The sequence below is a fragment of the Gopherus evgoodei genome, chromosome 5 (genome assembly GCF_007399415.2).
Source record: "Gopherus evgoodei ecotype Sinaloan lineage chromosome 5, rGopEvg1_v1.p, whole genome shotgun sequence".
NCBI lineage: Eukaryota > Metazoa > Chordata > Testudines > Testudinidae > Gopherus > Gopherus evgoodei.
In genome coordinates this window covers 54,339,103-54,362,915 of record NC_044326.1, presented here as the reverse complement: position 1 = coordinate 54,362,915, position 23,813 = coordinate 54,339,103, and the positions used below count along the sequence as shown (strand labels likewise).

At 43.0% G+C, this 23,813-nt stretch overlaps 1 protein-coding gene across 1 annotated transcript in view; it reads right to left on the bottom strand.

Annotated features, from left to right (window-relative positions):
* CRACD (capping protein inhibiting regulator of actin dynamics) overlaps nucleotides 1–23,813 on the bottom strand; it is a 127,450-nt gene that overhangs the window by 11,587 nt on the left and 92,050 nt on the right. The window contains exons 8-10 of the mRNA XM_030564085.1: nucleotides 21,858–21,926; nucleotides 11,164–11,346; nucleotides 5,711–8,582 (exon numbers count right to left, since the gene is read on the bottom strand). Of these exons, the coding sequence (XP_030419945.1) occupies nucleotides 5,711–8,582; nucleotides 11,164–11,346; nucleotides 21,858–21,926 (3,124 nt within the window). The remainder of the gene's footprint in view (nucleotides 1–5,710; nucleotides 8,583–11,163; nucleotides 11,347–21,857; nucleotides 21,927–23,813) is intronic.

Genomic DNA, 23,813 nt, shown 5'->3' with positions numbered 1-23,813 from the left:
CTGGGAGGGGTATAGCTAGGTGCTGTGTGCAGAGAGGATGTAGCTCAGGGTGCAGGCAGGGGCTGTGTCCTAGGGGATGCTGCTGCTACAGATCCCAGCCACGTGATCAGTCCCTAGTTGGCACAGTGGAGGCTGCTCCATTCCTTGTGGCCATGTGCACACTGAGCTAGGCTGAACCATGCCATCCTACAGTCCCCATGATCATGGGTACCCAGTGGTTTGCGGCACAGAGGACTATATCTAAGCCTGTGGTTGTTACCCAGCCCAGGTGGAGAAACTGACCTGGGCACACAGAGCAGCTGGCGTTGCCGCTCACCCCCCCCCCCCCGCCCTGAATGTTCCTCTGTGCCCCCATAGGGGGCTCTGGTCAGCCAACGCCCTCTAGAGGGTCCCGGGGCTTGGAGTGGGAGCAGGGCCAAATGGAAGTAAGAAATCTGCCCCCCACATGCATGCGTTGCTTCTGCAACTCATTCAGTTTGGGGGTCAACACCCCCATCTCTGCCCATGCAGGTGCCCCCTATCCTCCCTAAATTGTGCCCCTGCCCCCATCAGTTCTGTCCTCACCCTCCACCAGTGAAGCCCCCACCTCATCCTGTTTCTGCCCCTGCCTCACACCCAGCCCCCACCTCCACCCCCCCTTCCTCTCCTGAGATTCTTCCCCCTCCCAATCCTGGTTGGGTGGGGCCTGCAGGAAGGATGGGGAGAGGCAGAGGAGCTGATCAGTTGCTCACAAGAGAGGAGCGGGGAGGAGAGGGATATTGAACTCCAATTGGTTGCTCTGCCCCTGGAGGAGGTAGTCAGGCAGCTAATCAGAAGGCAGCTTTCCCCACTTTCTTTTCCCCTGTCCCATCCCCGCTCCACATATAGTTTTAAAAAAAATTCTGCAGCACACCTGTTCGGGCCTGACAGTACACCAGTTGGAAAACACTGATCTAGTCTGACCTGCACGTTGCAGAGCACAGAACCTCACCTACCCATTCCTTTAATAACCCCTAACCCTAACTGCAGTTCTCAAATCATGGCTTAAGTAGGGCTGCCAAACAATTAAAAAATGAATTGCGATTCATGGTGCGATTAAAAAAAAAAGTCATGATTTATTGCAGTTTTAATTGCACTGTTAAACAATAATACAATACCATATATTTGGATGTTTTCCATATTTTCAAATATATTGATTTCAATTACAACACAGAATACAAAGTGTACAGTGCTCACTTTATATTGTTATTTTTTATTACAAATATTTGCACTGTAAAAATGATAAACAAAAGAAATTTTTTTCAATACACCTCATACAAGTACCGTAGTGCAGTCTCTATCATGAAAGTGCAACTTACACATATAGATTTTTTTTACATAAGTGTGCTCAAAAATTAAAGAATGTAAAACTTTAGCACCTACAAGTGCACTCAGTCCTACTTCTTGTTCAGCCAATCGCTAAGACAAATAAGTTTGTTTACACTTACAGAAGATAGTGCTGCCTGCTTCTTATTTACAATGTAACCTGAAAGTGAGGTCAGGCATTCGCATGACACTGTTATAGCTAGCATCGCAAGGATTTATGTGCCAGATATACTAAACATTTGTATGCCATTTCATGCTTTGACCACCATTCCAAAGGACATGCTTCCATGCTGATGACAGGTTCTGCTTGATTGATAACAATCCAAAGCAGTGCGGACCGATGCATGTTCATTTTCATCATCTGAGTCAGATGCCACCAGCAGAAGGTTGATTTTCTTTTTTGCTGTTTCATGTTCTGTAGTTTCCACATCAGAGTGTTGCTCTTTTAAGACTTCTGACAACATGTTCCACACCTTGTCCCTTTCAGATTTTGAAAGGCATTTCAGATTCTTAAATCTTGGGTCAAGTGCTGTAGCTGTCTTTAGAAATCTCATATTGGTACCTTCTTTGTGTTTTGTCAGATCTGCAGCAAAAGTGTTCTTAAATGGAATTACATATGCTAGGACATCATCTGAGACTGCCATAACACAAAATATATATGGCAGAAGCCAGGTAAAACCATGGAGCAGGAGACATACAATTCTCTCTCACAGTGTTCAGTCACAAATTTAATTAACACATTTTTTTTTTTTAAACAAGGATCATCAGCATGGAAGCATGTCCTCTGGAATGGTGGTAGAAGCATGAAGGAGCATATGAACGTTTAGCATATCTAGCACATAAATACTTTGTAACGTGGGCTACAACAGTGCCATGCAAGCACCTGTTCTCACTTTCAGGTGATACTGTTAATAAGAAGCAGACAGCAATATCTCCCATATATGTAAACAAACTTGTTTGTCTTAGCTATTGGCTGAACAAGAAATAGGACTGAGTGGACTTGTAGGTTCTCAAGTTTTAGATTGTTTTGTTTTTGAGTGCAGTCATGTAAAAAAAATTTAATTCTACATTTGTAAATTGCAGTTCCATGCTAAAGAGATTGCACTACAGTACTTGTATGAAGTGAACTGAATACTATTTGTTTTGTTTACAAATATTTGCACCGTAAAAAGATAATCAAAATAATACTATAAAATGAGCAGTGTACACTTTGCAGTCTGTGTTGTAATTGAAATTAATATATTTGAAAATTTAAATTGGTATTATATTATTGTTTAACAGTGCAATTAAAATGGCGATTAATTGCAAATAATTTTTTAATCTAGTTAATCAGTTTTGCATTAATTGCTTGAGTTAACTGCAATTAATTGACAGCCCTATTTTAAAGACTTCAAGTTATAGAAAATCCACCATTTGCACTAATTTAAACTTGCAAGTGACCCTTGCCCCATACTGCAGAGGAAGGCGAAACCTCCCCAGGGTCTCTGCCAATCTGACAAAGAGGAAAATTTCTTCCCGATCCCAAATGTGATGTTCAGTTAGACCTTGAACATGTGGGCAAGGCTCACCAGCCAGACACTTGGGAAATAATTCTCTGTAGTAACTCAGAGCCCTCCCCATCTAGTATCCCATCACTGGCCTTTGGAGATATTTGCTGCTAGCAATCACAGATCAACTACATGCCGTTGTAGGCAGTCTCACCATACCACCCGCTCCATGAACTTATCAAGTTCAGTCTTGAAGCCAGAAGATTTTTGCCCCCCATTGTTCCCCTTGGAAGTCTGTTCCAGAACTTCACTCATCTGATGGTTATAAACCTTCTCCTAATTTCAAGTCTAAACTTGTTGGCCAGTTTATATCCATTTGTTCTTGTGTCTACATTGGCACTTAAATAATTCCTCTCCCTCCCTGGTATTTATCCCTTTGATGTATTTACAGAGAGCAATCATATCTCCCCTCAGCCTGCTTTTGGTTAGACTAAACAAGTTTCCTCTCATAAGACAGGTTTTCCATTCCTCGGCTCATCCTAGTAGCCCTTCTCCGTACCTGTTTCAGTTTGAATTCATCCTTCTTAAACAGGACAGACCAGAACTGCACACAGTATTCCAGATGAGATCTCACAGTGCCTTGTATAATGGTTTTAACACTTTCCTGTCTCTACTGGAAATACCTCTCCTGATGCATCCTTGGACTGCATTAGCCTTTTTTTTTCACAGCCACATCACACTGCAGCATAGTCATCCTGTGATGAACCAATACACGCTCCACTGTCACTTCCAACTGATATGTCCCCAGCTTATACCAGCATTTTTCATTAGTCCCTAAATGTGTGACTTTTCATTCGGCAATATTAAATTTCATCCTGTTTCTATTATTCCAGTGTACAATGTTACTGAGATCTTCTGTTATGATATTCCAGTCCTCCTCCATTTTGGCAATACTTCCCAACTTTGTGTCAAATTTTATTAGCACACACACTCACTTTTTGTGCCAACATCAGAAAAATGTTAAATAAGATTGGTCCCAAGAGCAATCCCTGAGGAACTCCATAGTAACCTCCCTCCAGCCTGACCTTTCAGTATGATCTGTTATAGTCTTCCCTTGAGCCAGTTCCTTATCCACCTTTCAGTTCTCATATTAATCCGCATCCTCTCCAATTTCACTAATAATTTCTCATGTGAAACTGTATCAAATGTCTTACTGAAATCCAGGTAGATGAGCTCTACTACATTGCCTTTGTCTAAAAAAAATCAGTTTATCTTCTCAAAGAAGGAGATCAGGTTGGCTCTGGCACGATCAACCTTTTGTAAAACCAGGTTGTATTTTATCCCAATTACTGTTAACTTCTATGTCCTTAACTACTTTCTCTTTCAAAATTTATTCCAAAACCTTGCATACAACTGAAGTCAAACTAACAAGTCTGTAGTTTCCCAGATAACTTTTACTCCCTTTCTTACAAAAATAGGAACAGTATTAGCAATTCTCCAGTCATAGAGTACAATGTCTGAGTTTACAGATTCATTAAAAATCCTTGCTATTGGGCTTGCAATTTCATGTGCCAGTTCCTTTAATATTTTTGGATGGAGATTATCTGGACCCCCCAATTTAGTCAAGTTAAACTGTTTCAGTTTGACTTTGACTTCCACCTTGGATGTGGTAATTTCTACCTCAGTGTTCTCATTCCCATTAACCACCCTGCAACTACCCCTAAGTTCTTCATTTACCTCAGTTTTTAATGAGGCTAAGTATTTGTTTAGATGTTGGGACATGCCTAGTTTATCTTTAATCTCCACCCCATCCTCAGTGTTTAGCAATTCCACTTTTTTCCTTGTTTTCTTCTTATTTATATGGCTCTAGAATCTTTTACTAATTATTTTAATGCCCTTTGCAAGGTCCAACTCTGCTTGGCTTTTGACTGTTCTCACTTTAATCCTACACTTTCTGACCTCCAAGAGGTAGCTTTCTTTCTTGATTCATCCTATCTTCCATTCTTTGTAGGCTTTCTGCTTTCTCTTAATCACTTGTTTGAGATGCTTGTTCATCCATCATGGTCTGCAACCCTTCCCTATGAATTTTTTCCCCCTGCTTGGGATGCAGACTTCAGATACTTTAAGTCAAAGTTGTGGAAACTAATTCCAAACTTCCTTCACATTCAGATCCTTGAGTTCTTCAGTCTAGTCTACTCCCTAATTCCCTTAATTTATTAAAGTTTGCCCTTTTGAAATGAAGGATCCTAATTGCAGATCCTATTTTTGTTTATCCTTCCATTTAGTTTAAACTGAATTAGCTCATGATCACTCAAACCAAGGTTGTCCTTTACAACCAGTTCTTCTATGAGGTCCTCACTGCTCACTAATACCAAGTCTAAAATGGCATCCCTTCTTGTTGGTTCAGCAACCATTTGGTGAAGAAATCTGTTGACTATCACATCCAGAAAAATCTGGACCTTACTATTATAATATCTGAGAAGTTAAAGACTCCCAGAATCACACAATTCCCAGTAGTATTTATTTAATTAAAAACATTAAGGAGGTCTATATCCATATCTTCTGACTGAACAAAAGATTTCAATTGCTTCTTTAAAACACACTTCCTTGAGAGACCACAATTAGATGCCAGGATTGCCACTTTCAGACTTATTATTTGTGTGTGATCTGTTTTGTCTGTATCTAAACCAGACTGTAAGCATGTTGAGACTGGAATTAGTCTCCTGATTATTTGTACACCACTGGCACTAAGTTGTTACCAAACCAAATAAGGATTAATAATAGCCTAAATTTAAGGCCAAAATTCTGCACACATACCTCCAGCCTCTCATTCTGGAAACATGGCCCGTAGTTACATGTGACAGTTTCATGTTGCATACCTTTTTTCAATGGCTCAGGCTTTTTGTCAGCTCTCTCTCTCCATGGCATGGTGATAGATGAGAAAAATGACTTCTTTTCTCTGGTTTCTTCCTCTTCATTTTTGTTCTCATTCTGTGCTGGTGAGTGCACCACATTCACTTTACTGTCTTCTTTTTTCCAGGTGGTGTCTGACTCAGGTTTAGCCGCCCTTTGACCTAACGTGTCAGCTAAATTTGATCTGTTCATTTTAGAGAGAGGAGAGGATGGCGGAGTCTGGTTTGCGGGCTTTGGAGCTAATGCAGGTTTCTGTTGGAGTGATGATTTACACACAGGTTTCTCATGACTAGGTAAAGGAATCTGGCTGTTGATTGATGGGAATAACAGTGTAACTGTTGTTTCTGAGTTCTCCAAAACATTATTTGAAGAGTCTTTTAAAACATTAATGGTGGCATCCTCTCTCTCTAGGCTAGGGGATATATTGTCTTTTAGAGCGGTATTCATGGTCTCTTTTCCACTTTCTGTTGTAACTAGTGGAGCAAGTACACCATCAAAACTATCTCCTGCACTGTATCTTTTCTTTTTCTTTTGCTCCGCCTGTTGATCATAGTGGAAACGCAAGGAGTAGTTTGTCCTTCTTAACTTTATTCCAAATGGAGAAATATTTTCTTCTTCGTGTAGTGCTGTTTTATCCAGTTTTTGTGTACCAGTGTTCTGCTGACTTTCCAAAGTAGCTGGAGATTCTGATTGGGGCAGTTCTTTTCCTGGAGAATGAGAGAGGCTTGGAACAAGGAAAGATGGAAGATCTTTGGCAAACTTATAGCCTTCTGTGTTGTTTGCCATTATAAAGTGTGTTTCACTCTTTGTAGCCATTTCAGTCGCATTATCTTTACAAGCTGAAGTCTCATAGTGAGCAGCCACATCATCATTTGCATCATTGGATGAATCTGTCTTTTTTCTTGTGTTCTCTGGTTCTGTACCTTCTGCACCACTTGCACTCTCAGCATCTGCATTGGCTTTTGAGGTTTCTGAAAATTTCTGCCATGCTGGTGTTATGGAAAATTTTGCATTTGCAGAAAGAGTTTTCCTTAAATTGCCATGGGAAGCACCTCGTCCTTTGGGTGTCCAGTCATCACTGTATCTACAGACACTTACTCTGTCCTTTTCATTTAGCTTGCTGTTTTCTGCACTCCTTAGGATTCTGGATCTAATAGAAGCCCATTCTGCTAATATGTCCTGGTTGTTCAATGTCTCCTGTGTATACTTCATTTTACTGCGGCTAGATTTGGGACCAAGAGTAGTTTTTTGGGCGCTTTCTGGTGGGGGAATATCCAGGTTTTTTCTTTCTTCTGTCAAACCAAGTAAAGATTTACAAGCTGTATCTTTGATCTGATTCAGGTTTACGGCAGTGCCACAAAGCTGTGCTCCAGTAACCAAAATAGCCGTGTGTGGGACACACAAAGAGTAGGGGAGTGCAGTAGAACCTTTGCTAAATTTGTGGGTCTTGGATTCTTTGAGGGTAGAATGTTGTGCTGCCTCTATGACAGGAGTAACAGGGCTCAAATTCACTTTCTGAAATATGATCTGTTTCTCTCCCGATGACACTTGAAATGTGAATGGTCTGTGCATAGCTTGCCTTTCATCTACTTCCTGCCATCTTAGTTCTTCACCTATCTTCTGCTCCTGAGCTTCAACTTCTCTCTTCTGCTTTGGTGTTAGCTTTTCTTGCACTGTTTCTTTCCCTTTCTGTGATTGTTTTGGTTTTTGTTGGTTTGATTCTTCTTGAAGCTGCTTCTCCATGGATTCCCTACCAGCATCCCCAGAACTCGCTGCTTCTTTGACCTGTTGCTGTCTTATGGCTTGCTCTTGTTGTTCTTCTTGCTTTTCCAGATGCTGTTGTCCATCCACATGTATTTCTGTCTGTTCTTTCAGTTCTTGTTCATTTGATTCCTCTTGCCTTATTTTAAATTTTCCCTGTTGTTCTCTCTCTTCACTCTCCAGGTGCATTTGTTCTGCTGGCTCATGTCGTCTTTGTTCTTCCTGTGTCTTTTGCTTCTCCAGTTTTTGTAGAGTTTGTTCTTCTTGTCTCTTCTGTTTTTCCTTCTGATGCTGGCTTTGTTCTTCCAGTCTCTTAGCTTCTTCCTCCTGCTGCAGCTTCTGCTCAGCCTGAAGATGTCTTTTCTCAAATTCTTGTTTCTGTTCTTCCAATTCTTGTCTTTTTTGTTCCTCCTGATGCTGTTTTTCAATCTCATGACACCTTTGTTCTTCCAGTTCTTTTATTTTCTGCTCCTCCAGTTCCACTTGTCTCCCTTCTTGCTGTTCCTGTTGTCTAAATTCTTCCAATCTTTTCTGCTCCTCCAGTTCCTGCCGTCTCCATTCTTCCAGTCTTTTCTGCTCCTCCAGTTCCTGCTGTCTCCGTTCTTCCAGTCTTTTCTGCCCCTCCAGTTCCTGCCGTCTCCGTTCTTCCAGTCTTTTCTGCTCCTCCAGTTCCTGTCGTCTCCATTCTTCTTGTTGTCTTTTCTTCTCCTCCTGGTGCCTCTGCTCTTTTATTTTAAAATGTTTCTCCTCCTCAAGAAGATGCTGCCTTTTCTCTTCCTCACAACGCTTTCTCTCCTGTTCCCTTTGCATCTCTTCAATTTCCTGGAATCTTTGTTCTTCCAGATGTTTTTTTTCCTCTGCTTCTGCAATTTGTCTTTTCTCTTTTGCTTCAAGCATTCTCCAGTGATCTTCTTGCTTTCTTTTCTCATCTACTAACTCAAGCTGCTTTTGCCCCTCTCTGTTCTGGGTTGGCTTAGCTGTGCCAATGTGTCCTTTGTCATCTGGGTATCTCTCTCTGTACTGGTGGGTTTCTGGGTTTTCTTGCTCAAACTCTGTCATTGTTACGCTTTGTGACTCCTAGTGTTGGGAAACAAAATCAGATTTACTTAATATTGGTTATTGTTCCCTTTCTTCACTGTACAGAATGATAAACTGATCAGTTGCAAACTGACTAGTCTCTATTTTTTAACAATTGGCTTTAGATAATAGATCATTTTACTTCTGTCCTTTGTTAAAAAGTCGTATTTTTACTATATTTGAGTACAGAGTCTACACACATGAACTCATGAGTTTACAGTATCACAACCGATGACATATTAGAGTAACTGAACAACATATTGGTTTATCTGTTTCACCATTTTACCGGAGTGATATTCTGTAAAAGAAAGGACACATTCTGGCACCAACAACACGGTAATACTAAATAATAAATCACGCTTTACACTAATGCATGTAAATCAATGGTGCCCAAATTCTGACTTACCAAGCAGCACCTTCAGGGAAGTCTAAAGGCCACAGCTGATAGTGTAAAATGGAGTAGGCAGCAGTCACCCTCACTATAAAACTGGGTGTGAAGCGCAGAGCATACGGATACATACCACCAAAGCCAAAAGCTAAGGAGGCCACTGGGCTCATTGAGGAATATTGTATGCTGGGATCTGTGGTCACCACAGGCCACATGAGGGTGGCCACAATCACACAGGACTTCACCTGGCCCACAGGCTTCACTTTGGCCACCCATGATGTGAACATATTTTAGAATGTAACGTTCATGTTTCCAGCACTGCCCCACATTGAACCATTTTGTAAGCTCCAGAGTTTGTTCTGTTAAGGCTCAGAAACATTAAGCATCTATTCAAAAGCATTGTCTGTGTCCATTCTCTCTGCAGGGCTGGCTGTTTCCACACAAAGAGCACACAGCCCTGTAGAGAGCAGCTGGGTAGTGATGGCAAGGACAGAAGGAACAATGGTAAAGGAAATGCTGCTTGGCTACTCTCTGCCTGGCTCGGCTAAACCCCAATTAGTCAGGGCAGCCCAAGCTGATTGTTTCAATGCAGAAATCTGGGAGCTACCTAAAAATTATGGAAAATCTGGAGATCCCCAGCTTTTCTATGCTAGTGGAGAGGTGTGATGACTGCTGTTTAATGAAGATAGCCATTGTGATTAAATGGGATACCATGAGGTGTATTAGTGGTGCAAGAGATATTTTGTTTGTTTCAGGGTATGTCTACCCTGCAGCTGGGAGCCGTACTTCCCAGCGTGGGTGGACAGATGTGCTAGCTCTGCTCAAGCTAGTGTACTAAAAATAGCACTGTAGCCGGGAGGTAGCTTAGGCGGCATCTCAGACTAGCCACCCAACTACATACTCAGAGGTTCCAGGCAGGTTTGTACCAGGCATTAGCCGGGGCTACTCCTGGCTACTCTGCTATATTTTTGTATGCTAGATCAAGCAGAGTTAGCATGTGTCTGTCTACCCAAGCTGAGAAGCAGGTTCCCAGCTGCAGTGGAGATGTACCCTCAGTCTCCTGTTCAGTCCATGTTTGGTGCTCTATCAACAGCTTTTACTAAGCTGCAATACCTGCAAAAATTGTATGAAGTCCTTCACTCCCATCTCTTTCTGACTGTTTCTTGTACATCAGCTCCACACTGCCATGCCAGGAGTCTCACTTATTCTAGGCAAGCAGCTGACTCATTCTGTGCCCAGTATAGGAGTGCTTCCTCCCAGCTCCATGGACCTTCCCTACAAGGTCACAGGCTCACCACCACCCTGCAGCTCCTCAGACAACACCATTATCATTAAAATGCCTTCTGTTAGTTGAGGGGGAAGGAGATGCTGGGCAAACACATTTCTCACCAGAAGGAAGGGAGGATGAGGGAACAGACAGAGCAAAGCAAAGGGGTGGCTGTGCTCTTTTCTCTGTCCTGCTGTCCTCCTGTGAATAAATGTCTCAGCCTGGCAGCTCCCTCCCCACTTATCTTCCTCCCCTCCCCCCGCATCTGGATATTCCTGTTTACTCCAGAGAAGCAGCCCATTGGCCTCTTTCAGTTTCCTGGAGAGGAGGGAAGGCAGTGGGGGAGAGATGTAGGGGCTCCTTCCATCATTCCTTTCCTATCACTGTTTAGATTGTGAAGTATTTCTTTTGGAAGCCCAATGGCCAGATTATGGCAGGGGCACACCAGGAGGGGAAGGGTACACAGGGCCCTCTCCCTGCTAGCAAAGGGAGTTCGGAAGGGAAAAGAGAGAGAACCAGAGCTCACCCTCCTTCCACACAGGTCAATGGAGCTGGCTGATTGTGGGGAAGAGAGCATGTTGCACTCTCACAGTGCCTCCTGGAACTCTACCTCTGCGTAGCTATCTGGGGCTGAGGATTTGCTGCACCCATCCAGGAAACACTACCCATCCCTTGTCTCCACTAGGTCTTTACGTTCAGACAGCTATCTTGAGTTCTCTCAATATAAAAAATACATGCCTTGATTTGCAGTGAAGACAAAGCCTATGTTTTGAAAGCGCTCAGGAGCACTCAGCCATGTCTGTACCTGCATCGTACCTACCACTAATCTCATTATTTTGAACTGTGACTGTTTTGTGAGTACTGACTACAGTTTCTAAAGCAGACCATCTCATCTCACCATTTGAACTCCCAAATCAGTTCAATACCTTTGTTAATCTTCTGTGTTTTCTTGACAGCCTCTGTTTTTTTGGCCTTATGGAGAGCTTGTGCTTAGCCGCGCTGTTGTCAAGACGAGCAACTGCCTGGGGGACTGCATCAAGATTGATTGATTCAATTGTGCCACCAGAGGAAATGTATCTTTTTGACCGAGACGATTTGACTGGAGTAACCTGTTTTGTACCATATATACAAAGTAACCCTCATTAAAACCATACAAAGAGATTTAAAACAAAAAACATTTCTGTATGTATGCATGCAAAAAGGTTGTTAGTAGAAAACATGCAAAACGAGGAAAGAATTTCCAGCAATACCCCCTGGATATTTTAAGTTTGCCAAAGGTAAAAAAAAATACATGATTTCTTCTTTAAGTAATTCCCACCTTGCTCTTTTGAGTGAGGCTACATCAAAAATGGCTGAAATATAGGAAAGATAAACCAATCTAAGCATTACAACAGAGCCTACAATAGGGAGTGCTGCAGAGCCACCTCACCCCAGTGGGAAATGCTAGAAACCTTATGCCTCAGGCAGGTACAATGCTTCCTGGAGTACAGTGGGACCATGGCCACTGCATCATGCTTGGTGTACTCCCTCATGTGTGGCTAGCTCTCCTGACTTTTGCAGAAGCAGGGCAACAGGATGGCCCCCCATTTTTGCCTCTCTGTCTCATTTGGGGAGGTTAGCAGTAGTGGAACTAGCTTGGAGCAATCCCTGCACTGCTGGGAGCACAGGAATTACTGTTCTACTTAGCTCTACCAGGAGACACAAGGGGAAGAGACGTTCCTTGCAACCTCTCACCCATCCTCCTCCTGTGCAGGGCTGGGCACAACTGAGCCCTAAATGCATATGTAATATAGATCATGTCTCTACATGTCACAAAACACACAGGCTGTACCACACGGACAAGTTTATGTTACTGTAGGAACTGGGACTTTTGCATTCCCATCTTTTTTGAACTGTGCAATCTCAAGACTGCATTAGTGTAGTTTATAGGCAAAAGTATGAATAACTCTTGGAGCCGGTGATCATAGCATGACGCTTCCTGGGGATACCAAGGGTTGTGAGGCACCCTTATCATAAGGAAGCCTGCCTGTGCCTGACCATGGGTCAGTTCTCTGATGCATATATCTGACCCAAGGAATCCCTCTAAAAACTCCTATGCATTCCCTATGCCTGCTAACAGTTGGCACCAAGAAGTTCCTGGCTTACAGCTCACCCTTTATATTGATGCAGTAGAGTTAGCCACTGGTTAACCTATAGGCATCAGCTGGAAACACTCTTGCCTGGACAGTGCATCTACCATTGTGTTTTCTTTGCCTGTAGTATGTACAAGTTCCACATCATATTCTTGGAGCACTATATTCCAACGTAGCAGTCTGGAGTTAATACCTTTCATCTGTGAAGCCATATTTACGAAGAATGGGCTGTTAGAGCTCTGATGTTTCTGTTACATTGGTATGGCCTCAGTTGCCTTACCACCCACACAATTGCAAACAATTGTCGTTCTGTGACAGAGTAATTTTATTCGGCGAGTAGGAGGGGTCAGTTTTTTACTTAAAAAACATCCTATTACTTTCTTGTTGACTTTGCCTGCCTGCATTAGGAGAGTTCCCAAGCCAATGTTAGATGCATCAGTACACAGGGGTCAAATATCTTGTCAAAGTCTGGACAGGCCAGAACCAGGTTTTTTGACAGAATATTTTTTTTGCTGTGTCAAAGCTTTCCTGATACGCTGCAGTCCAAATTGACTTGTCTGGCTGTGTCTTTTTTGCAGACACACTATTGCTGAAATCTTCCCCAAACCTGCAACAATAGTTCGCCAAGCCTATGAAAGACTTAACTTGTTTTTTGGCTTGGGGCACCAACCAGCTGACACCGGATCACACTTCCAATGTATCTGGGCAAATCTGGCCCTTTTCTATCCAGTGACCTGAATAGGGGATTTCAGCTGCCCTTATTTAACACTTTGACACCTTTACCGTGAGACATGCATCTTTGGATTTCTTCAGCACAATTCCTAAGTAGCTTTTGTGATCTGACCAGGAACTGCTGAAGATGGCAATTAGAGAGACAAGGTGGGTAATATCTTTTACTAGATCAACTTCCATTAGTGAAAAACAAGCTTTCGAGCTTACACAGATCTCTTCACAGCTCAGAAGCTTCTCTCTCTCTCTCATCAACAGAAGTTGGTCCAATAAAAGATACTACATTACTCTCTAATATCCTGGGACCAACATGGCTACAACACCACTCTGCATACAGCAGATGAAGAGGGCAATATCATCTGTCAGCTAGAACAAAATCCTATGACCCAGCTGGCACTTGGTGTGTGGCTCCTGCATTGATTAAACAAAATGGTAACACTTTCAACTCAAAAAGTCCTAAATCAGTAATGAAGGCAGATTTTTGTCTGCACTTCAATGTCTAAGGGAATTTGCCAGTACCCCTTTGTTAAACCCGGGTGCTCGGGAACTTTGCCATGCTTAGTGGGTCTAGCATGTCATTGATTCTGGGTTTTGCACCAGGAAACTTGACAGCATTAAACTTTCTGTAATTAGCACAAAACCTTATATTATATTATGATAATTGAGCCTAAAAATTTACCCTAATAGTGAGCTTAATTGTAAAAAGGATATGAAAGTTCATGTGCTGTTACAATAACCTGTTACAACAAATGTTGATGGAAAATACGACAAGTTGTTTTGAACAATGAATGTTAAACAGGTTCAAGAAAACTAGACAGAGATTTAAAATTCATCCAAACAAACAAACAAACAAAAAGAGATTCTGAGCTGCTTGGCTCTTTGTGAGGTTTTGCTGCACCATCCCCAGCACAGACTTTAAATCGGGATGGGCAAACTTTTTGGCCTGAGGGCCAGATGTGGCTATGGAAATTGTATGGCTGGCCACGAATGCTTACAAAATTAACAATTCAGAGATATTCAAATAAACTATTTTAAAAAGATACATTTTAGTGGAAATAAACATAAAACCTTACTATTATAAATACACCATCATAACAATGTATTACAATAATTAAATCAAACTTGCCCTCTCTCTCTAGCCTGGATTTGTCGGGCATCAGACTCCAGTCATTGGAACTGATCAAGATTCACCAGCCCCCTGCTTTCAGAAATCTCCTCCCACGTAGGTCCAACACCCCACAACTGTGAAAACCACCACTGAGCACTCCCTGGCCAACTACTCTGTTTTATCTTCAACAATGGAAAATTAACACTACTAAAACACCTGAGTTACCTAAGCCAACAAGTAGCAGGCATGTGGGCTTGCACATTCCAGGCTCTGATGGAGCGTGAGGCGTGTTTGGGTTGTGCAGCTGGAATAACATGCATGCCCTCATGCCAGTCATGAACACGCGGGAGCGCCAGGCAGGAGCAGCAGGGCAAGCCCCCGACCCCGCTACCCAACTGAAGCACTGGATGGGCAGAGCAGGGGAAGCCCCCGGCCCCGCTCACCAGCTGGAGTGGGGCAATGGAGCTCAAGGGCCAGATTAAAAGATTTGACAGGCTGGATGCAATCCATAGTTTGCCCACCCTTGCTTTAAATCCTCCTTAAACCTTTGCAGTCATTCAGACACCAGTTCCTCTCTGCTTCAGTGCCACCCTCCCAGGAGTCTCTAATGAGATCCAGGACCTCTGACCTTTCTCCCATACCAAGGTCAAATGGGGCAAACCATGTGGATTCTTGTGGCACCGCCTGGTAAGCAAACAAAAAGACAGTGCAACATTACATCCCAGTCCCTTGCCCACTTGTTTACATATTTTCTCAGCATAGTTTTCAGGGTCCCACTGAACCTCTCAAGTAACCCATCAGTCTCTGGATGATATGGGGCACATTTCAATTGCTCTACCCAACACATCCTCCACAACACATCCAATAGCTGGAACATAAAATTGCACACACACCCCTGCTCCCAATCTGATGTCTATTGGAAAACCACCCTGCTGAATATAGAGAAAGGTGCCTTACCAACTGTTTCAGCTTCCACATTAGACAAGGCAGTTGCCCCTGGTTACCTAGTGGCAAAATCCACCATTACTAATAGAACCTTCTGCATCCTCTCTCCTCCCACCTCCTCAGGTTGACTGGGGTGATATCTGTGGCAATCCTGGAAAATCCTTCTTTGATTACTGGTAAAGAATGCACAGGAGCCTTGCAGTCCCCTACAGGCTTTTTCTGCTTTTGACATAAGTCACAAGTTTTTCCTTTACATCATTTTGAATATGAGGCCAAAATAATTTTTTCTTTAAGCTTTCATAGCTCTGTTCCCAAGCGATCATCAAAAGGGCATTCGTGGGCTAGTAGCATGAGCTTCACACAATCGTTTATAGGGCTCCCCAGGACTTTTGTTTTTTTATCAAATGGGGCTTCTGTATACATCCTCCCATTCTCTACAAAAAGCCTCCCCCTGTTCATAGAATCATAGAATATCAGGGTTGGAAGGGACCTCAGGAGGTCATCTAGTCCAACTCCCTGCTCAAAGCAGGCCCAGTCCCCAACTAAATCATCCCAGCCAAGGCTTTGTCAAGCCTGACCTTAAAAACCTCTAAGGAAGGAGATTGCACCACCTCCTGAGGTAACCCATTCCAGTGCTTCACCACCCTCTTAGTGAAAAAGTTTTTCCCTAATATCCAACCTAAACCTCCCTCACTGCAACTGGAGACCATTACTTCTTGTTGTCATCTGCTACCACCGAGAACAGTCTAGATCCATCCTCTTTGGAACCCCATTTCAGGTAGTTGAAAGCAGCTATCAAATCCCCTCTCATTCTTCTCTTCTGCAGGTAAATAATTCCAGTTCCCTCAACCTCTCCTCATAAGTCATGTGCTCCAGCCCCCTAATCATTTTTGTTGCCTTCCGCTTTACTCTTTCCAATTTTTCCACATCCTTCTTGTAGTGTGGGGCCCCAAACTGGTCACAGTACTCCAGATGAGGCCTCACCAATGCCAAATAGAGGGGAAGGGTCACATCCCTCAATCAGTTGGCAATGCTCCTACTTATACAGCCAAATATGCCATTAGCCTTCTTAGCAGCAAGGGCACACTGTTGACTCATATCCAGCTTCTCGTCCACTGTAATCCCTAGGTCCTTTTCTGCAGAACTGCTGCCTAGCTATTCAGTCCCTAGTCTGTAGCAGTGCATAGGATTCTTCCGTCCTAAATGCAGGACTCTGCACTTGTCCTTGTTGTATAGGTCCCTCTGTATCCTATCCCTACCCTCCAGCATATCTACCACTCCTCCCAGTTTAATGTCATCTACAAACTTGCTGAGGGTGCAGACCACAGCATCCTCTAGATCATTAATTAAGATATCGAACAAAACTGGCCCCAGGACCGACCCTTGGGCACTCCGCTTGATACCAGCTGCCAACTAGACATGGAGCCATTGATCACTACCCGTTGAGCCCGACGATGCTTTCCCCTCATCCACAGAGCCAGTTATCTCATCATAGAAGGCAATTAGGTTAGTCAGGTATGACTTGCCCTTGGTGACTCCATGCTGACTGTTCTTGATCACTTTCCTCTCCTCTAAGTGCTTCAGAATTGATTCCTTGAGGACCTGCTCCATGATTTTTCCGGGGACTGTTCTTTTTATCTGGGGCACTACTGAGGATGGCCTCCCTTATGCTCTCTACAGAGTCCTCTATGCTCTGTTCTGCAACAAATTCTATTTAGCTTTTGCTTGCACTAAGGGCTGTCTCAGGTGAGGGAGGTGACTCCTACCTTCCTTCCCTGCAGACACATTGCTACATTCTCCTGATAAGGGTGCAGAGGGCTCCTCTCCACTCTCAGCTGTCTCTTCCTTCTCAGACCAGCACATCAGCTGGAGGATAGATCTATCAATGGATATTAGCCAAGATGGTCAGGGATGCAACCCTATGCACTGGGTTTCCTTACACTTCTGATTGCCAGGATCTGGGGCTGGGGTACAGAAGATCGATTACTCAATAATTGCCCTGTTCTGTTCATTCCCTCTGAAACATCTGGCACCGGCCACTGTCAGAAGACAGGATACTGGGCTAGATGGACCATTGGTCTGATTCTGTATGGCCGTTCTTAAATTCTTAAGAAATCCCACATTCAGAGTACCCCTTAAACCATCCCACTCTAATTAAATGCTGGCTAAAGGCACAGTGCCTTTAAATTGCCTGAACACAAGGAATTCTACCTCCTCCCCTGGGAGCATATCACCATCCTTAATCACATCTCTCTTGACTAGAGAAATCTGGTCACCAGTGTCTCTCCACCCCAGCACACTTTACTATTTACCTTGATCTCCTTAAACTCTTTGTCCACCTCAAGGAGATCAGACCTGACAAAATTAACTGGAATCCCCTCTGTCACCACTTAAGTCTCCAACTCAAGAGTAGCTGCACTAACCTGGGAAGATCTGGCACTTTATTTGGACTCCCCATTACTGAGGTGCTGTTTCTTCATGGTTTCAAGAGACTACTCAAGTAGCACTTTCTTCAGCCGTGCCCTTGGGTTGGAGGCTGATACTTAGGGTTACCAGGAGATGACTAGTACTGGGGTGGTATGAGCTTAGTTCTCTCCCCACCCTCCTTTTCCTCAGGAATAAACCAGGGACCCCATTATACCAGGCTTTTGCCCTTCTCTTGAGGAAATGCACTCTATGAATGCTCTCACTTGTAGGTATAAATCAGCAGCATCAGCTGCAGCTTCCACAGTTACTGGGGACTTTTTTGTATTAACTTTTTTGAGATTTCTACACTTTAGGTGGTATGGCCCCTGGTGTAATTTGAAACCTTTTTAACACTGACCTCTTAAACAGACCATGCAACATAACATCATTTACAGCCATATAACTGAACACTTGTAAAGCTTTACCAGTCAGTTTGGGGAGTAACACAGTCATTCTCTGGTCATCATGGATTTTATGTACCTTGCATATTCTTTTGAAGGTAGTCAAATATTCTTCAATGCTATCAGTCTCCTAGTGACTTGGGCAGAGTTTGTCCCAGCTGGTGATCCTTGGTGCGGAGTACCCATGGGGTAAAGATTCTGTCCTTGCATTTTCAGCTTTTTAAGCTCTGCTCTCTTTCCTTTTCTTGATCTTCACGCTTTTAGTGTTCCAGCTTCAGTATTCTCTGGTGGGCCTCCTCTTGTGCTGCTTTCTCTGCCTCCTGCTGTTGTTCATATGCCTCCTATTTTTGCTTCTCTGTTACCACCTCCCTTTCCTGGGTTCTCTCTTTTATTTCCAGTTTTCTGATCTCTATCTTGACCAGCAGTAACTGCACTGCTGTTTCAAAGGAAATTGTGCTAGATTGGTTCCTTAAACCTGCCCCTCCTTTGGGCTCAGGCACTTTTAATAGATTAATAATAAGTTCCTCCTGATACTTGTTATCTTCCAGGAACAAAGCTTTCATCCTTCCATATTTGATCTGTAGCATTTAAGACAAATTCTGCACAGTTTTGCCAGCTGATGCTTGTATGTTTAGCATATGTCTCTGATTTAATCATCCCATCCTTCCTTTGTTCTATTTCTCTTACCCAAAATATACAAATGGAAAATAACAAATCGTAATCTTTTACTTGAACTGTTTTCAATTTTCTGACTTTTGAGTTTTTTAGTATCTATTTTATTGGTATATAAGTGTTTGGAGTGTGATCCTTGGCTAACCAGCAAATGGGCTGTAGATCTTGCCAATTGTGCAACAGTGACACTTCCCAGGGAGTACTCAGGGTTGAGAGGCAGCTCGCTACCACGTACCCTTAGCGTGAGGAAGCCTTGTCTGTGCTTGCCAAGGGTCAGCTCCCAACTCCATCAGCCACAGACAACGCAAGCACCCCCACTGTCACACCCCAATCCCTGCATGTTCCCCTGGATCATCCAACTCCTGTTCCACCCTGGACACTTGCAGTATTCACAGATTTGCTGCTCCCAGAGAAGCAGTGGAGCCCAGATTACTAGCTGCACCTTAGATCATCACTCCACTTAACTGAGATGATGGTTGCCAGGAGTGAAACCCTACGAGAGACATGGGAAAAGAAGCTAATGGTTCGAGGGAAGGCTTAGTGAGTACTGAGAGAATAAGGTTCAAGCTCCAAGGGCTGAGCTCAGAGACTTGCTTGATTTGGGCATGCTCCCTGGTCTACCACCACCAAGACCCTGCTGAGAAATCTGTGGGTGTGGGCTTCCTCACTGCTGAGGTGGGCATTGTGGCAGGAGGCGCACTCCTTGCTGAGCCTGGCTGATGTACAGGGTGGGTACCCTAGTCTGGGTCCGACAGTGGCCTAAGGTCTTTTCCATTAGGTGCTTTCTAAGGCGAAGTTCCCGTCCTTCCCAGGTGCAACTGAGGAATGAACGACAGATAGTGTGCCTTGCTTCGCTGTGGGATTCCTTGAGGCAGTATAGACAGCACTGGTGCTCATTGCTGATTGAGAAGTAGCATGGGTAGGAAGCACAGATTTTGAAGCCCCAAGTCCTGGGTATAGTCTAATACCCAAAGCAGGGTAATGGAGGGAGAGGGCCTCCCCAGGTCTGGTAGACTAACTATAAAACACTAAAAACGATCAGATAAAACTTTAAACTCTAAAAACTTATAAAAACTATTTACAGATATCTTTATATATGTTGACAGATAAAAGAATAAAACCAAAGCTTTGGACACTGGACCAAGATCATGCAGTGGTGAGAAGGAACTGGGGAATGGTTGGTCCACCCCACCCTTTATGTCCTCGGTCAGAAGCATGAGGTGAGACAGGATGCATGTGTGGACCAATGGACACTGCTTTCAAAACTCTGCAGCTCTGGGTTCATGGAGCATATGTCTATCCACAGTGGAATACATATAAGGACCAACACTCAAAGAAGAATTTCTAGTGTGGATACATAACTTAAATATTATCCATACGTAACATTTCAGAATGATTATGATGACCACTGGGCTACTGACTCTTGATAGAGACCTTAGATACCACCCATTGGTTAACTTGATATGGATGCATCTGACCCTGGGATCCCTGTAAAATCCTATGCATTCCCTGTGCCCTCCACCAATTGGCACCAAGAGGTTCCTGCTTACAGTTTAAGCAGTAAAAAAAAAGTTTATCTTCAGATGTGTTAATTTGTTAATAACTTTAAGAAAGAACTTGGTATTTTGTTTTAAAGAAACACTCAATGACTAAGGAAATAATTTTCACTCATACTAATTGGATAACCCAACTGGGGCATAACTAACATTTCAAATTTTTATAATTTCCTATTAATCAGCTGTGAAGACAGATTAGCAGCTAAAGTTTCAGCAGGGTCACATTTTTTAGTGTTGCCAACTCTCATGATTTTATCAGGGCTTTCACAATATTTTGATGTTTTTCTTTAAGCCCAACCTGGAGGCAAGTACTGATGAGAGACTCTCAGCTTTTATTTAGAAAAAAATTAAGTTTCTTGATTTCATGGTTGTGGAGAAAAGCTTGAAAATATTATGTGAGGGCACGCTGAAAGCTCAGAAAGCAGTAGAGAAATAACAAGAACCCAACATTTATTATTTTTTAAAATCTAAGGTTTGCTTACATATGGAGTGTTGTATTTCAGGTATCGTAGTTATTATGTTCAGCCTTTAGGCCTGAATCAGTTGGGCTGGACTTACTATTGATGAGTTTCCAAAGCTATATTTAATTGGTATAAGGCAACACTAAAGTAAACATTTCTCAAAACAGGTGTTGAGTTCTAAGCATAAAGTGACAAGTAAAATTTCTCATTGTATATGAAAATCTCCTGTTAAAATCAGAGAATCAAATCAGAGCCCATTGGATTGCAAATATTTGGGCCCAGATACTGCAAATACTTATGCATGAGAGTAACTTCACTCATGTAGGCAGCTGCCATTAAACACAACAGGATTATTTTCATAAATAAGGTTGTACATATGAGTAAGTGTTTGCAGGACTGAGACTATTTCCAGCCATACTGAAAACACCTTGCACCCTGCAAAAAGAAAAAAAACAAACCTTACAATGCTTGGCTCAAGCACTGGTAGATGAATCTTACTGTATCTACTATAGGTCTTGCAACAGCAAATGCTGTTATATTGGGAAGATTACAAGTGAGTACACAAGAAACTAACCTTTACGAGGTGACAAAAATCAAAAGTCTCTCCACCTGGTCCATTTAGCTACCACTGTTAGATTGCAGTTGGTGTGAACTCAGAAAAGGAGGGGAAGTCTTCTACAGAGGAAAAATTAGTATCTTTTTTTAAGATAGCTCTGAAATCCACAAAGGTTAAACGCTGGTTTATCAGAGAGCCAGTTGTTTAAAGATCTTGAAATATTTTGCATAGCCTTATTAAATTATATGTAGGCATAATAAAGTAATATAAGTACTTATGAAAATGATGGCTCTGCAATAATTTGAATGTTTGAAGAGCAGATGAGATGGAGCTATGTTCAGTTTTCTGTCATCTATTACCATGGAAACAGACTTCCCAGCTTCAGTCACTACTCATTTACCAGTGTCTCCTCAAATGCAGTACATGAGAATTGTAGTGTCACTGCAGTTTTGGATGAATTTTGGACAATAAAACTGAATACTGCAATAAAATAACTGGTGGTTTTCTAAAAAATTTAATTAAAACAAAGGAGGAAAAAGTAATAAAACAGAAAAGGATTTGATACAAATTCAATTAATTATTCATGTTTGTTACCTTTTTCTCTACTTCATGTCCTGTCCCAGGCACACTCATAGGGTTTAATGAGTCCAGATTGTCATTTAACTAGAAAATAAGATTAGCACAGCTAGATATTAGAATGTAAAGGATTTAATAAACATAATTAAAAGATCTAGTGCAATCGCAAAGCAAGAGTGAAAAGGCCTATTAGGACTTTTCCTCCATCCCCACTAGCACTACAGGTCTGACGGATGCACAGTTCTGCTTCCTGGTGTAACATGGTTTTCTCTTCTACACTTTTATAATCTTATAGCTCTCTATAAAGAAGAGTCTGTAGATATCAGACTAGTAAGACCCAACAGGCTACACAGGCTAAATGATAAGAGTTCACACTTATCTAAGTGCTAAACTCCAAAGCAAAATGCGACCTACCGTGATTTCTAGCAGTTCTGAATACATTTTGTCAGATTTAGAATCAGTGTTTTAACTTGATTGAAGCATGGACCAGAATAAAATGGAATTAAGAGTCCCATCCTCTCTTAGGGTACGTCTACACTACGGGATTATTCCAATTTTACATAAACCGGTTTTATAAAACAGATTGTATAAAGTCGAGTGCACGCGGCCACACTGGGTTGAGAGCCCAGTGGCTGATGGGGCAAAAATCATTGTCACGGGTGGTTCTGGGTAAATGTTGTCAGTCATTCCTTCCTCCAGGAAAGCAACGGCAGACAATCATTTCGCTCCCTTTTTCCCTGGATTGCCCTGGCAGATGCCATAGCACGGCAACCATGGAGCCCGTTCAGCATTTTTTTTACAGTCACCGTATGTATACTGGATGCCGCGGACAGAGGCGATACTCCAGCGCTACACAGCAGCATTCATTTGCTTTTGCATGATAGCAGAAACGGTTACCAGTTGTTCTGTACCGTCTGCTGCCAGTGTAAATTGGCAATGAGATGACGGTTATCTGTCTTTCTGTACTGTCCGCTGCTATCATGGGTGCCCCTGGCTGAGATCAGCCGGAGGCGCAAAAGCAAAACTTGGAATGACTCTCTGAGTCAATCCCTTCTTTATGGTTTCTAAAAATAGAGTCAGTCCTGCCTAGAATATGGGGCAAGTGTACTAGAGAACCAGGGTATCAGAAAGCACTGCTGCTCCATGTCAGATCCCGCAGAAATGATGAGCTACATGCCATTCACGGGGGGGTGCCCTTGCAACAACCCCACCTGTTGCTTCCCTTCTCCCCCAACCTTCCTGGGCTACTGTGGCAGTGTCCCCCCCATTTGTGTCATGAAGTTATAAAGAATGCAGGAATAAGAAACACTGACTTGTTACTGAGATAAAATGAGGGGGAGGCAGCCTCCAGCTGCTATGATAGTCCAGGCAGGACATTAAGCGGTGCAGAGGAGAGGAGCCCAGCATCCTGCTGCTATGATAGTCCAGAGAGTACAGAATCTTTTTACACAGGAAAGGGAGGGAGGCTGATGGAGCTCAGCCCCCCAGTTGCTATGATGAGGACGGTTACCAGCTGTTCTGTCCCATCTACTGGGAATGACCAGGAATCATTCCTATTTTTACCCAGGCGCCCCCGGCCGACCTCACCTGAGGCAAGCCAGGAGCACTCATGGGCTGATGGGGACAATGGATATCAGTCATATTGTATCGTCTGCCACCGGGGAGGGGAGAGGAGCGGATACTGCTCTTCACTGCTGCAGCATCGCATCTACCAGCAGCATTCAGTAGACATAGGGTGACATTAAAAGAAGTCAAGAAACGCTTTCTTTCCCTTTTCTTTCAAGTGGTGATGGCGGGGGGGAGTAAATTGACGAGCTATACCCTGAACCACGCCGGACAATGTATTTGAACCTACAGGCATTGGGAGATCAGCCAAGAATGCAAATAGTTTTCGGAGACTGCTGTGGACTGTGGGATAGCTGGAGTCCTCAGTACCCCCTCCCTCCCTAAGCATCCATTTGAGTCTCTGGCTTC